The sequence below is a fragment of the Populus alba genome, chromosome 1, assembly GCF_005239225.2.
Source record: "Populus alba chromosome 1, ASM523922v2, whole genome shotgun sequence".
Lineage (NCBI taxonomy): Eukaryota > Viridiplantae > Streptophyta > Magnoliopsida > Malpighiales > Salicaceae > Populus > Populus alba.
Window position 1 is genome coordinate 10721720 of NC_133284.1, and position 13982 is coordinate 10735701.

At 35.1% G+C, this 13982-nt stretch overlaps 2 protein-coding genes across 3 annotated transcripts; one reads left to right on the plus strand and one right to left on the minus strand.

Moving 5' to 3' along the window:
- Positions 1-3908, plus strand: LOC118036066 (probable protein S-acyltransferase 14). 2 transcript variants are annotated; one of them, XM_035041767.2, is made up of 6 exons: positions 1-422; positions 1408-1654; positions 1754-1845; positions 2945-3068; positions 3162-3247; positions 3340-3908. In XM_035041767.2, exons 1-6 carry the CDS (start codon positions 234-236, stop codon positions 3505-3507), a joined length of 906 nt encoding a protein of 301 aa, XP_034897658.1. In that variant the 5' UTR covers positions 1-233; the 3' UTR covers positions 3508-3908. The 2 variants fall into 2 exon arrangements, with proteins under 2 accessions (XP_034897658.1, XP_034897659.1); XM_035041768.2 differs by lacking the exon at positions 3162-3247 and having other exon boundaries at positions 5-422; positions 3340-3471.
- Positions 3909-7475: 3567 nt separating this feature from the next.
- Positions 7476-13982, minus strand: LOC118036068 (cullin-1). Its single transcript, XM_035041769.2, has 20 exons — positions 13822-13982; positions 13143-13298; positions 12945-13044; positions 12204-12389; positions 12045-12092; positions 11746-11949; positions 11590-11667; positions 11116-11205; positions 10927-11007; positions 10748-10807; positions 10293-10319; positions 10126-10212; positions 9887-10036; positions 9714-9769; positions 9487-9607; positions 9249-9410; positions 8970-9113; positions 8632-8850; positions 8318-8485; positions 7476-7887 (listed from the first exon to the last, which is right to left on the minus strand). The coding sequence occupies exons 2-20, from the start codon at positions 13271-13273 to the stop codon at positions 7786-7788; spliced, it is 2214 nt and encodes a 737-aa protein (XP_034897660.1). The 5' UTR covers positions 13274-13298; positions 13822-13982; the 3' UTR covers positions 7476-7785.

A 13982-nucleotide genomic window follows, 5' to 3' on the forward strand; every position in this document is an offset into this window, starting at 1 on the left:
TCTTCAACATCCATCGGAACACAACACGATTTTCAGACAATAAAAATTTCCAAGTCTTGGCACCCAAAAAGGACAAGGAAAAAAAAAAGAAAAAAAGATAAAGTCTTCACCTTAATTTTAAAAGACTAGAGAATCCAACCACAGCCCATTAATCATCTCCATGGTTTGACCAGCAAAGTCTGATTCTTAGGTTCAATAAAAAGAAAATTGTGCAGAAATCAGGAGAGACGGTAATGGCATGGAACGTGTTCAAGTTTTGCACAACACTGCGAGCTCTTGGTTCTATCATGATAGTATTGGTCCTTGGCATAGTTGGGGTTACATATTATGTTATTGTTGTAGCTAATTATGGTCCCGCTCTTTTTCATGGTGGCCTTGATTCTTTTGTCGCTCTCCTTGTCTTGGTTTTGTTCCATTCTTTGGTAAGTTACGTTTTCCTTATTTTTTTTTTTGAAAGTTTAGTGTTTTTGCTTGCTATTACGGATGTTTTATGGTTGCTTTAATTTGTACTGCACGAAAAGCTTGAATTTTTAGGCCAGTACTTGAAATGGTAATCGTGCTTTGAAATGCAAGCAACCAATGTTTACGTCGAGCCGGTGTTAAGAATGTTGTTTATCTACGAATGAAATTATATACATGGATTTCAAAGTGCGTTTCTTATTATGATATTTATTTCTAGTTTTTAATGTAGCAACATTTACCATTGCAACTAAAAAGGGCTTTTGAGCGGCCACACACACACACATTTATAGCATTGTCATACCAGTTTATATGCAATTTAAGTTTTGGCTATCACAGAATAGATTTTGGTTAGCTTGTATGCAGTTCATAGTGATTCGTTTTGCTGAGAGAAGTTGTATTTGAACCCAGTTTCCTCTAGTTCTTACCAACCAAACAACGGATTTCTATGCTGGTTCCTTGATTTTGTTGATTTCCATACAGGCAGGTGGGGTTGACTTTAAATTGAACATCTCACAAATCCCAGTTTGCTAATGGTCGTTAACTGGTGCATCACTATCTAGAACAATTTTGTGTTATTCATTGGTCCTTTTATGTTGTAGTATGGATTGGATTATTTGGGGAAAAATGAGTTGTGGGACTTTGGAAAGCTGTCTTTCTCTCCCATGTATAGCACAACATATGGAAGGAAAATGATGGGTGTTATTCCTTCACCTGATTATCCACCGAGGTATGTGGCTGGCTGCCACTGGCTTCCATGTATGCTGGATAATATCCATGCACAATGGATGCTTCCATGCAAGCCACCACTCTAAGTGGGTGAGATAATGTAGGTGAACTTATTCAGTGAACATAGTAATGGTGCTCAATTTAAAATTGAGTTTGTCCAATAACTGTACAAGAAACTCTATAAAACTGAATTTCTATTGGTGGGATTTGGTTATGTAGCTGGTGATGCTATTGTGGAGCTACTTTACTACTGTTCTGACTGATCCTGGTGGGGTCCCACCAAATTGGAGGCCATCAATAGATGAGGAGAGTGGCGATGCAGATCCATTGGTCAGATTAGCACATGAAGGTACAGGTTTAGATTTAAATCAGTCAGCTATGCTTGGTGAGCCAGCTAATCCAAGAACACGAGTCTGTCGAAAATGCAATTGGTTTAAACCTCCTCGCTACCATCACTGTTCTGTTTGTGAGTTTTTCTTTTTAGGGTTTACATGGATTTCTTTTCTAGAAGCCTAGCTGTTGTTTCATTTCAACTAAAGGTAGCTTCATTTGTTAATTGTTTCAGGCAGGAGGTGTATATTGAAAATGGACCATCATTGTGTATGGGTCGTGAATTGTGTCGGGGCATTGAATTACAAGTATTTCCTTCTTTTCTTGGTATGTTAACTATCATAGAAAAAAACTTGGATATATTGATGCATATGCCTGAGTGGGAATGAAGATTATTTCTATCAAATGAATGGACTTATCATTGTATCCAGCTAATTTATGGTTTAACAATTTTGAAACAAACCTTCTATATGACATAAAACATAAATCAGCATATGAGAAATGGTGTATATGTTTATAGCTTTGTCTCGACTCATTGAGTCTTTTAACTCAACTTGCAATGAGAGACAAGTGCTTTTGATGGTATCAATTGTATGCCTATATCTTCACAGCATGCCTGCTCACCCTTAAGTATCACAAAAATGTTTGTGAGAAAGGTTGCTCTGACTATATAGAAATTGACCATTGACATGCATAAAGATGGAGCTTGTGCAGATAAATGTGAAACTCTTATGGCACCTATAAGGTGTCTGTTGTTTTTGAAAGCTGTATTAAAAAATACAGGATAAATGATCTTATCTGTGCCAAAACATATTTTTATGTCATTAGACCTTTATACTTTCCTTTCTGTGAAAGCATCTTTCCTGACTTTCCAGAATAAATTATATAAATTTGCTCTATCTCTTTCACTGACCATTGATCTTGTGATTTCCTCGCCGTTCTGATAGCTCCATTTTCTCTGTTTTCATTCTGTCCTTTCATTCTGAGGGTTGCAAGACTCGCAACTTACAAGCACCAAGAAGGCAAATAACTTTTTATTCCATAGATAACTATTGCAAATTCCAGACTCATTTTTTTTTCATGCTTTTGCTGCTTTACAAGACTTATGCTTGAGATAGTATTCTTCAATACATTCTTGCAAACACCCTAAAAAACATGATATGTGATGCTTTAAATTCATCTACAGATGGCTGGGGCAACTAGCCATTGAGATGCATTTAAAGCACCAGCCATTCTTGTCATCTGTGCACTCTTGCAAGCAACCGCCCCCTCTGTTTTTTCTGTTGTGGAGTGTGGACATAAATTGATTGCTAATAATTATTATATCCCCTGCTTTTCAGTTTTTAAGCTTATCATGCTACAAGCATATTTTCTGTTCTCTGATATGAACTCCCAATCTAATTTTGGTTGCTTTTTCCTTATGCAGTTTTACACATTTCTTGTGACAACTCTTGTCACTTCATCATTATTGCCGCAGTTCATAGCATTTTTTACTGATGGTGAAAAAAATGGAACACCAGAGACCCTTGTAGCCACTTTTGTAGCATTTGGTAAGTTGGACGAAAATCTGTATATTGTATCAATTTTCATTTCTTTTATGTTTCCTTTTCCTTTTCCTTATTTTTATGCTTTGATTATTTCAGTCTTGAACTTATCATTTGCATTGAGTATTATGGGCTTCCTGATTATGCACATATCATTGGTATTAGGCAATACCACCACCATTGAGGTGATGCCTTTTGCGATGCCCCCCCCCCCAATTGTATATTAGCAAGGCATTCAGCCAGTGCATCGATTAAAAGCTCATCTTCTTTCTTTCAGGCATTTGAGAAGAAATCCAATCCTAAATGGCATTATGACCTTGGTCGAAGGAAAAACTTTGAACAGGTTACTTTTGGTCTTTTTGTTAATCTTTATCCAACCACTGTGTATGCATACCACTGTGCTTCATTGTTAATCTTTATCCAACCACTGTGCTTGTGCTGCTAGATCAGAAAAAACCTGCATAAGTTGCACACTTGATTCTGAATTTCCACGAACTAATTGCAGACCTATTACACATTTACACAATTGAACAGACCTATTCCATGAACACAAGGGCCACGCCGTTCCTTGAAATTGAGGTTTGGATTGTAATGTAGTCTACATTGTTCCCATTACACATTTCCATAATCACTTCCGTTCCCCAGCATAATTGATTCATAGATAAAACTATAAATTGAGGTTTGGATGAAATCAGTTGTGTGTTTCAGTTTTACTCAACCACAAAATCATGCTTGTTCATGTCCCCATAATTGTTGACATTCATCCCAACCCATTTTCTTATTTTGTTGAGGTCACCGTTCACCTAGAAAATTATCATCTGCTCATAGCAATTGGTAGACATTGACATTTCCCAAGCTGCCGGCACTGTATGTCAAACTGCACATAGAAAACATTGCAGTAACGTGAGATTCAAACTTTGGCATGTGAATGGTTTTAGGCACATGGTGAAAGCCTCCCCATGATCATGGCTATGATGATTGGTCATGCTATTGAATGTAGGAGTTTCATACCTCCGCATGTACTGATCCATCCCTGCTTATTCAGAAGAGGATTTGGAATGCATGCCAGTGCTTCAAGGTTTTGAATATCCAACAAGACCAGACTTGGATGAGCTCCAGCAGTTCTAATGGCATTTATCAGGTTGAATGACATAAACCGTCTTTTAGGGCTTTGACAATCTGCAAAAGGAGGCTCACTCGAATGGATCCGAACGAGGAACATGGAAGTATATTTGTGTAGAGATGCGTCCATTTTGAAAAACAAATATGCTGTTCTTGGAACGTCGTAGTGCGCGTAGTTGGGGAAAAACAAATTCTAGTAATACCACCTTTCAACTATTATCCTTCATGAAGGCATTCTAAAAGTTGTACATGTGTTTTGAGCTCACTATCCCGTGAATGTGTAGTTCTCACCACAGAGAAAAGTGGCTACATGCATGGAACATTGGTCAATCAATCTTTACTCAAACTGCAAAATCAGGTGATTAGCTCAATACAAATAATATATAGATAGTATTTACTTGTTTTTGTATCATAAAAGTGTTTTTTTTTTTAAATGATTTTTTTTAATTTTAAATTTTAAATTAATTTTTTATAAAAATAATTTTTTTAAAAATAAAAAATTATTATTTTAATGTAATTTCAAGCAGAAAAACACCTTGAATTCAAAAATATTGTTGCATTTTCAAACCTTCATGATACTTCAAAACATAAAACGGATATAACTCAACTCGGATAGCATCGGACAACTGCAAAATTTTTACCATGAAATCATGGACAGACGGTGAAAATATATTCACAGAAAACTCTCAAGCCGGATTGGACTTCCACCTCTCCTACTCTCAAAAGTCCCAAGAAATTTGATCTTCGGACAACAAACTGAGACAAGGACTCAAGATCCATCCATACAGTGGTGGTCATTGTAAAGCGCACATAATTATGGCCCTAAAAACTGCGTTTGTAATGGCAAACATGACCAGAAGTGATGCCATTACCCCCCATCACTCCACCACCTCCGTAATCATTGTTATCATTGCCACTGCCATCCCACAACCACCGCCCCATCTTCGCATCAGAACCCCCCCTCCCCCACCAACCTCTCTCCCACTCTCATCCCACAACTATTACCATCGTCACTTTATTATCATATCACATTATTATCATATTCTATTTCCACAATGTTTTTTAAATTATTATTTCCTTAACATTGTGAAACATCTTATGCAAAACTAACACTTTAGATTATTACTAAACTTTTTACACATGATACTCTGGAAGTTTGATTAAAAAAAAATTTGAACGCTAAAAAAATATATATATGGGATCACTAATTTGCTTTAAAATAAAAAAGATTTTTAACCATTAATTCAAATCATACCACATTAAAATGTTTTTTAGAAAATATTAAAACAATTATATACTAAATGATTTTTTTTTAATATTAAGATAGTAATATATTAGATTGATTTATATCAACCCAGGTTCATTAAGAAAACTCGTAATCCAGATCATAAGACCAAACAAAAAATAAATTAAAAAGTTCAACCCTTAATTAATTTAATGTTAAAAAATAAAATTAATAAAAAATAATATTCAATTTAACAACAAAATATTTCATAAATCCCAATCAAACTCGCAATCCGGTCATACACATCTCCAAATTAAATAATTTATTTATCCCTAAAATGATTTTTTCATTAATTGAATAACAGGAAGACATGTGGAACCTTTTCGTATAAAATAATATTTTTTTAAAGAACAAGCAGACAGGCACGTGAGACCAAGGTATAAAAAACAAGCTAGTCGCATCACCAAAGAAATTAAAACAGATTCATACTTCGAACTCACAAGTTAAACAATCCCTTTTAGAAAACTGGATTCCAAAGAGGAAGGAGTTATCTAAAATTTTATGGGGAACCTAAAGACGGTTGAGGTTAACCTAATAATAATAATAAAATAATAAAAAAAGTAACTTTGGAGAGCGGGCTACAGCCAGATATTGCCACTTCTGTTCTAAACAGAGCGGCTGGAGAAGAAATTACTGATCTTGAGAAATTTTGCAACCGCACCTGGAAATTACACCACTGGACGGGATGCCACATGGCACAGACGTCATAGTGCAGACAATAGAATCTACTATAGAATATTGGTCAACGCAATGCGTATTAAATAATATTCTCAAAGATAGCATATTAAATTTATTCGATACCGTTATAATTTTATAAAAAATAAATTTATAATTAATTTACTATTAAAAAAACTAAATAAAAAGAAAAAAAAAATAAGTTGTTGTAAAGGTGAAATTAAAAAAAAACCCAAAAAAAATAAACTTAGTCAATTCAAATTAACATTTCAAAACCATCACTCACGTTATGAAATTATAATAATACTATAAAAACAATTTAAACAAAATTATAATGCATAATTAAAAAAAATATCCAGTTAAAAAATGATAAATAAATAAAATCAATTTGTTAAACCTACAATCCGAAAAGCATGATATTGAGATAACCCAATAGATAAAATTAGAAAACTCAATTTTCAACACCCAATGTTAAAGAATAAGATAAAAAAATCAATTAGAAAAAACATAAAAAAAAAATAATACAAATCATCTCGAGTAAACTTGTTAAACTCATAACCCAGATCATGAAATCAAAATAAATTTATACAAAAAAATATTGTTAAACTCATGATTTTATATCATAAGATTAGAGTAAGTTCATAAAAAACCATGAAAAAAAAACACAAAACCCTACTTTCAATAAATCTAATATTAAAGATTGAAATGATAATAAAAAAATATACATATCAAACACAATTCTCAAAACAACCTAATACTATGAAATAAAATTAAAAAGAAAAACTAAAATAAAAAACAAAGCTAGTAAAGGTGAAATTAAAAAAAAAACCAATAAAAACAAAAAGAAAAAACACAATGAAAAGTATTAATGGATGCATTTACAATGATTAAGCCACAGATATTTTAATAAAATCTTATGTTTGATATCTTTTTAATGTTAAGAATTAAGTTCTAAATAAAATTCAATCTAAAAATGTTATAAAAATAAACCAGAGACCATCACTTTTAATTTATAATTTTAAAAATCTTTGAATAAATAAGATAAAGTTAATTAAAATTATATAAAAAACAAAAAATTTAATTTAATTACAAGAGAGAATTAATTTCAAACAATCAATTAGTGTGACCAGGCACCCGCGCCCTTCGATTAGTATAGCATTGTCATTTGCACAAACAGGAGAACCGGAATCCTCTTTGTGCATTCAAAAAACAAACGCACTGTTGCAGTTCCAAACATTGTGTAGCAAGCTTTTCTAAAGCAAGTTCTCCGTAGAGTAGTATTTAAATTACGGAGTATTTAAATTTTTAGTGTCAGCATGCAACGTAGCAAATCAAAGCTAAATGAGATGATCCCATATTTCAACGGAGATAATTCGGTAGTTGCAAATGCAAAATAGAATATAGCATCAAACAAGCTTGTGCCGATAGATAGCTATATTCCCTTCTATTAATCTTCAGTAACCGTGGTTAGATGAGACCACTTGCACAAAACTGCATGGAGGGGGGAATGTACAAAAATTCTAACCCTGTTTTCTCCATTTTGTAATCACTAAAGGCACTGCAACTACGCCATTTACAGCAATTAATCCGAGTTAACTCTAATTAATTGTATACTCCCTTTCAGCTCCGTCTAAGCAAAAATCAAGCCAGGTACCTAAACATGTTTGGGTTTTCCTTGTCTCTTTCTAAATAGTCTCGGGATATCAGATCTTCTATTCGCTTCTTGATAGCTTTAATGTCAGGCTGCAAATTACAATCCATCGTTATATTCAAGGATGACAGATTACATGAAAGAAAAATCTTCCAATATCGAGGAAACTCTATCAATACCCTTTACCAGTCTTTCTATTGACAGCAGCTATGCTACTAGTCTCCTAATTCTCGCTCGGTGAGGTTTACAGGGACTTTCCAGAGAGAGTAACTATGCATGTTAAGAAAGAAGTATCATAGTGGAGTAGAAAAACTCATGTCTAATTCATAAGCGCATCCACTCTATGTAAGAACCAGAGAGTCCGATTTTCTTAAAAGCCCTCCCCCACTAGCCCAACAAGGTAATATCACTATCTATTCTTGGTACTAGTCCATAAAATTAACCACAGGCCTCAGATTCCTAAATATTTTCCAATTTCTCTAAACTTTGTCCAATAAATTAGAGAGGAAGTGCATGCCATACCTTGAACATGCGAGTCAATTGCTCAACACACTCCATGACTAGCTGTTGATGGCCCAAAACTTTCCGGCTCTTCATGATGCGCACAATTGCAGCATCGATTGCATACCGTCTGTCTTTGTGAACATCTTCAACAACCTTCTTTCTTTCATCAACAATTGGAAGAGGAACCTAACTTGCAGAATTTTAAGAGCTTAATATCTTAGAGAAAAGCAATAAAACCCCAAATGCAAGAAGGCAATGGTTTCTGTGACATGCTTTGCAGGCAGTTAAAAGTAAAAAATTAAAATATAATTCTGACAGTAGGGAGGTTTAACCTTGATCCTCCTCATTCTGTCATTGAACTTGCGATTGAACTCAAAGGAATCATTTTGGGTAACAGTCTTTGTGTTTGGTTCCTTGCTAAGGATCTTATACTTTCCACATGACAGGGAATGAAGTAATCGGGGCAAATCATCGTCGCTCAAGTTTGACTGAGTCATAATCTCAGGGTAACCTAGCTTGTCTGAAGTATTAAAAAGCATCAGGAGACAAGCCTGTAGAAGATAGACAGGAATCAAATAATCAGAATCAAACATCGCAATCCAATAATAACAGAATGATATGCAAATCATCCATCCACTATCTTTGAAAAAGGTAAGGTTTAATACAGCACCTGGTAGGTTGTCACAACCAGCTCAATAGGTTTTTGGTCAAACCTGGCATTAATGTGGCAAGATCCCAGCGAGTAAATCCATGTAAGTTTTCTGTGCTTACTCTTGTTGTCATAGAACTCCTTGAAAACTTCCACTCCCCTAGCCTGAAACAAAAGGTTCCAGAATGTTCATTTTGAAGATAAAGGAAAAGAAAATTGCTTCCTACATTTACTGCCAGAATACAGTTATGTCACAAATACAGAAAAATCCTGCCATAATTTGTCAAGGTAAATCTTTACCATTTCTGCAGGCAGGTTGATATCGGAGGATTTATAACTTGGCCAGTACCCAGTTGTGAGAACACTAACTTGCAAATCAATCCCAGTATGTGTGGTTGGGTTATTGCCAAGATACTCGTCAAAGCTGGACTGGTGTTCCTTTGCCAGTTGCAAATCTGTGACCTGGAAAAAAAAAGACAATCTATCACCACAGTTGCATGAACAGATTGACACACATTATCCAACCAGGCCAGCTCACCATTCCTTCCATCTTTGAGGTGAATTGACCACCACATTGCTGCTTCAATTTTGAAAGAATACTCCTTTCATGTTCATCATTAGCACTTCGATCAAAAAGAAGACGACGGGCAAGCTTTTTCCTGGAGAAAAAACAAAGAATACAAATCAAGTACAAAGAAAGAATAAGAAGAAAAGGTACAGATAACAAGCATATAAAATTAAAGACATGCCAACAATAAGTTTTACCGATAAAATTCGGCAAAGAGGTCCTTGTCACTAATATATGCAAGCAGCTTAACCACCTACAGAAATCCATCACAGTTCAAATTTCTAATCACTAGCAAGTCTCAGCACATAGTTCTGAAAAATCTATCAGACTCATATAAAGATTCACAAATTAACATGACAAATTGGATCACCTTCTCCAGTGTTTCTTCAATGGCTTCATCACTTAGTTTCTCACTTCCCCCCTTTCGGAGGATAGTATCACAAAAGGTGGCCAGTTGTTCAGCACTAGAGCTCCCAGCAACTGTTTTATTGCAAAAAATCTCAAAAGCCTCTTTCATGGCCTATTTAGCAACCCAAAAAAAGAACAAACCTGTTAAATGAAACGATAAAACAAAAGTTAAAGAACAAGACTATGCTGTCTACCACCTACCTTGTGAAACAAGGTGTGGTTTTGAAAGCAATCAGTCACATAAGTCATGTATTTATCATGCAGCTCAATTATCTTTCGGATGAGAACCTGAAAACCAATCCATCAAGTAAATTTTGACATTCCCAACTATCAGTAGGTATCTAAAACATAGAAGGTGAGAGATTTACTTGTTCCTGAACACCACCATTTGCAGCCTGTGGAAGCACACACCATCTTTAGCACCACAATAAATAATTGAAAAAAGACACGTCTAGCTTATTTCTAAATATATTGAATGAAAAGTTACATTGTGTAGAAAAAACAGCTAAAGAAATATTGAGTCAGAGCATCACAACCTCAAGACTAAAGACTCCAGATGTTTTCTGGTATGACCATATAAAAGTGTCAGCAAAAATGTAAAAGACACATTGTTATAACTGCAAGACTGGTGTTTTCCTCTTCCAGCAACTATAGTGCTAAGTATGGTCAAAATCACATGAAGAATGCACATAACTCGGAGACTACATAATATACACATGATAGTAATTTAACACATTGAATTATCACAGCACACAACTAAAACTATACTAAGATGCACAATTTGCCATTAAGCAGTGCAAGGAACAAAATCACATGGACAAACCTGGCTACTCGCAGCATCTTCTGCCTGCTGGACCAAGGCTGTTCCTTCAGCAGTAATATGCTGAACAATGCACAAAAATAGAGGGTAAGTTGTTGAGAGTTGTGGGTCAGCAATCCAAAAATACATCAAAAGAGGCTCTGTTGGTAGCAAAATAGCACAGACAGAGAATGTCAACCAACCTGCTTGAATACATTAGAAACAGGTTCCAAGCCATGGGGAACCTTATGGTAAAGCCTGAACATCCTGGATAGATCATCCAACTGACATGGTGTATCCGAAAATAAATTACAATTCACCATATATTACAAGATAGCCACTAAGCATCATTCAAGAATCAGGACTCGAAGCAATTCCAGACCACCATATACCTTGTCATCTCTAAGCAATGAGTGAACTCCAGAATGTTCCTTTTCTAGCAGTTGGTTCGCATGGACCACCAACAACTCGTGTTGCACTTTCTATATAACATGTCGCTGTTGTTAGTCTACAATGTAATCATAAAAAACATTCGATATAGTAAGGTAATAGCATCCAGGTAAAGAATCAATAGCAAGATGCCCTGAAACTGCTCAACTATCCTCTCCAGAAGTGCTAAAACAACAAATACAGGAACAGAAAACAAAATGAGATAAATATTTATTTGATAGCTTCCTTTTAGAATAGAGTCAGCTGATTGCTACTAGGAAACACACCATGTAATCAAAACAAAATAAATATATTTGCTTAACATGTGGCATGAAGAGGCATGGTAAATGGGCAAACACATATTTTCAAGCAAAGAAGAATAAAATGAAGGCATAAGAAACCAATAGTCCTGAACATGTGATATGCAATGAACGAACCTCCACTAACTTTGTCTCACTGCTTGAGTGCAAGTAATGAGAAACTCTCTCTCTCTCTCTCTTCAAGCATTCCTCAGCCTGCATATCCACAGAAGGTATTAGGATTAAAAAAAGTCAATCATAAAACTATAAGGAGCACAATCAACAAGTCCTTGCCTTTATCATGTAATCTGGGCAGGAATCCTCTCGAATCCAGTTTGCCGCTTTAACAGAATAGTAAGCACCACTACCTTGAAGCATATGCGCTTCAAAATCATCTTCATAATGATCCATTTGTGACATTCCAATCTCAACAAATATATCTAAAACATTCTTCAGCAGTGCTCTGTCAATCTGTTCTCCGTCGCGTTCTTTACCAATCTGGTCCACAGAAGAATGGTTTCAACTTTGTTATTAGAAATAGGAAATGAAATTACACTGCTTAAAGAAGCAAAAAAGTTGCCAGGGTAACTTACCACATCAAGCACGGCATCCTTTGCTTTACTATTCACTTCCTGATAAACCTGAAAAATTGAAAATTGATAACAAAATCATTTAAATTATCTCAGAAACTGGAAAGTGAGTCATCCAAATAATGGCTAAAGAAAATGAAACATTAGAAGGAATTAGCAAACCAGATCACGGAAGCAAGTCAGTCCAACTTCATTAAGTGGAGGAAGTGACCTCCGAGCAATGAAGTAACGGTCAAGATAATGAAAGAAGCGTGACAACCACCTAACCATAATTTTATGGTTAGCCCATCTTTTCACAAGCTCCCTCAACATAAACTCATCGTGCTTCTCCCTTATCGATGGTAATACCTGATAAGGAAAACAGAACAAGGTAGGGATGTTAAATGGTGTAAAATGCTAAAAGTTGTTTTATTGATTAGTATAAGCAAAAAAGCAACTGCTGCCCATGATAAATGTTACTGCTGCAACTTATTTAATGACTAAAACTAAAACCCAGGATACACTACAAGAACAAATCACCCACAACCCACCGTCAATTTACAAATCATTGAACTACTGAAAGAATTTATATTGTGGTGATAGGTACAACCACCTAACTGTTTAACAAAAGAGCTCATAGTACACTGCACAAGCAAAGCATGTAGTTGAAGCTAACAGCTGTTGATTTAGAGCGAAAACATCACCAGGCATAAATGTTTTGTAGTGGTACTTCTTTGCTAAGGCTATGTGCATTGTAAAAGGAAAGAGAGGAGCATATCCAGCAAATAATACCACATAATTTATAAACCATAAAAAGCTTTGTTAGATTGAAGGAAATATAACTACATCCACAGGGACCAGCAGATGTACTAGCAAGAAGAATGATAACCAATAAAAGAAATAAACCGATGCCATTCATCCCACCGTGGAGTTTATATATTCTTGAAACGCCTCCCTGTACTTGTCATAAAGCTGCTGGGAATAGTCATTGGGTGGCTTCTGAGTACACATATCGTAGATAGTTCTGAAGTGTTGAAAATTAAAGGGAGATTAGAAAAATTGCAAGAATTTTCTAACCAGTTCATCAAAACAACATTCAATAAAAAAGAAAAGAAAACATACGTGTAAAGCATCATATATTCTTCTGAGTTGAATTGCTCCAGTGATCCATCCAGAATCCCCTTCAGCTTTGTGATCCCTTTCTGCATATATTCCCATCCTTGCTCAAGTTCAATAGTCTTGCGCTCACCCATGAATTAATAAGTGAAAAACCCAAATCTGCAGTCATTGTTATGCCGATCTTTTCAGTCATTTTTACAAAACAAAGGGCATTGATCCAAGTACAAACCACTAAATATGAAAAGTTTATGCATTCAACAGCGCTAAACAAACCAAAAGACAAAAAACAATCAACAAGAAAAAGAACAAGAAAGTCCTAAAATACAAGGCAACAGATTTTTATTATCAGAACACAAAACAATGACAATATTTCATAGCCATAAGAAATACAATCCAAAAACCTAAAAATATCAGAAATTCTGCAAATAAAAATCAATAGAAACGCAATAACACAAAGCCTGAAATTGCAATTGAACAGTAACACTGAAACAAATGAACGCTAAAATCAAATCAAAACTTAAAAACACCATCCATGACTAAAAATTAAACCCTGACACAAAAGCTTGACACATGAACAAATACTCAATCGTGGTCAATATCGCTAGTCAAAATCCGTAGAAATACGCAATGTGAAACAAAAAACAACACTGGAGAGTAATCCTGAACATCGAAAGAGACGTACCAGACGGAGGTTGAAAACAATGCGAGAGAGAGATCGAGGAGTTTTAGGGTTAAGAGTTTGTTTTCTTTTATGATTGAGAGAATTTGAGGGGAAAGGAAACAAGATAACCTATTTATAAAGAGAGAAGATTGTCACTAATGTAAACTAATCAGCTGGTCATC

Excerpts from the sequence above, each read along its gene's own strand:
- LOC118036068 (XM_035041769.2), bottom strand. The coding sequence starts at position 13,273 with ATGGGTGAGCGCAAGACTATTGAACTTGAGCAAGGATGGGAATATATG. Across the intron at positions 12,093-12,203 it reads TGACTTGCTTCCGTGATCTG|GTTTATCAGGAAGTGAATAG; the intron begins GTTTGCTAATTC and ends TCAATTTTTCAG. Across the intron at positions 10,320-10,747 it reads AAGATGCTGCGAGTAGCCAG|GCTGCAAATGGTGGTGTTCA; the intron begins GTTTGTCCATGT and ends GTGCTTCCACAG.
- LOC118036066 (XM_035041767.2), top strand. The coding sequence starts at position 234 with ATGGCATGGAACGTGTTCAAGTTTTGCACAACACTGCGAGCTCTTGGT. Across the intron at positions 423-1,407 it reads TGGTTTTGTTCCATTCTTTG|CTGGTGATGCTATTGTGGAG; the intron begins GTAAGTTACGTT and ends TTGGTTATGTAG. Across the intron at positions 1,655-1,753 it reads CTACCATCACTGTTCTGTTT|GCAGGAGGTGTATATTGAAA; the intron begins GTGAGTTTTTCT and ends TAATTGTTTCAG.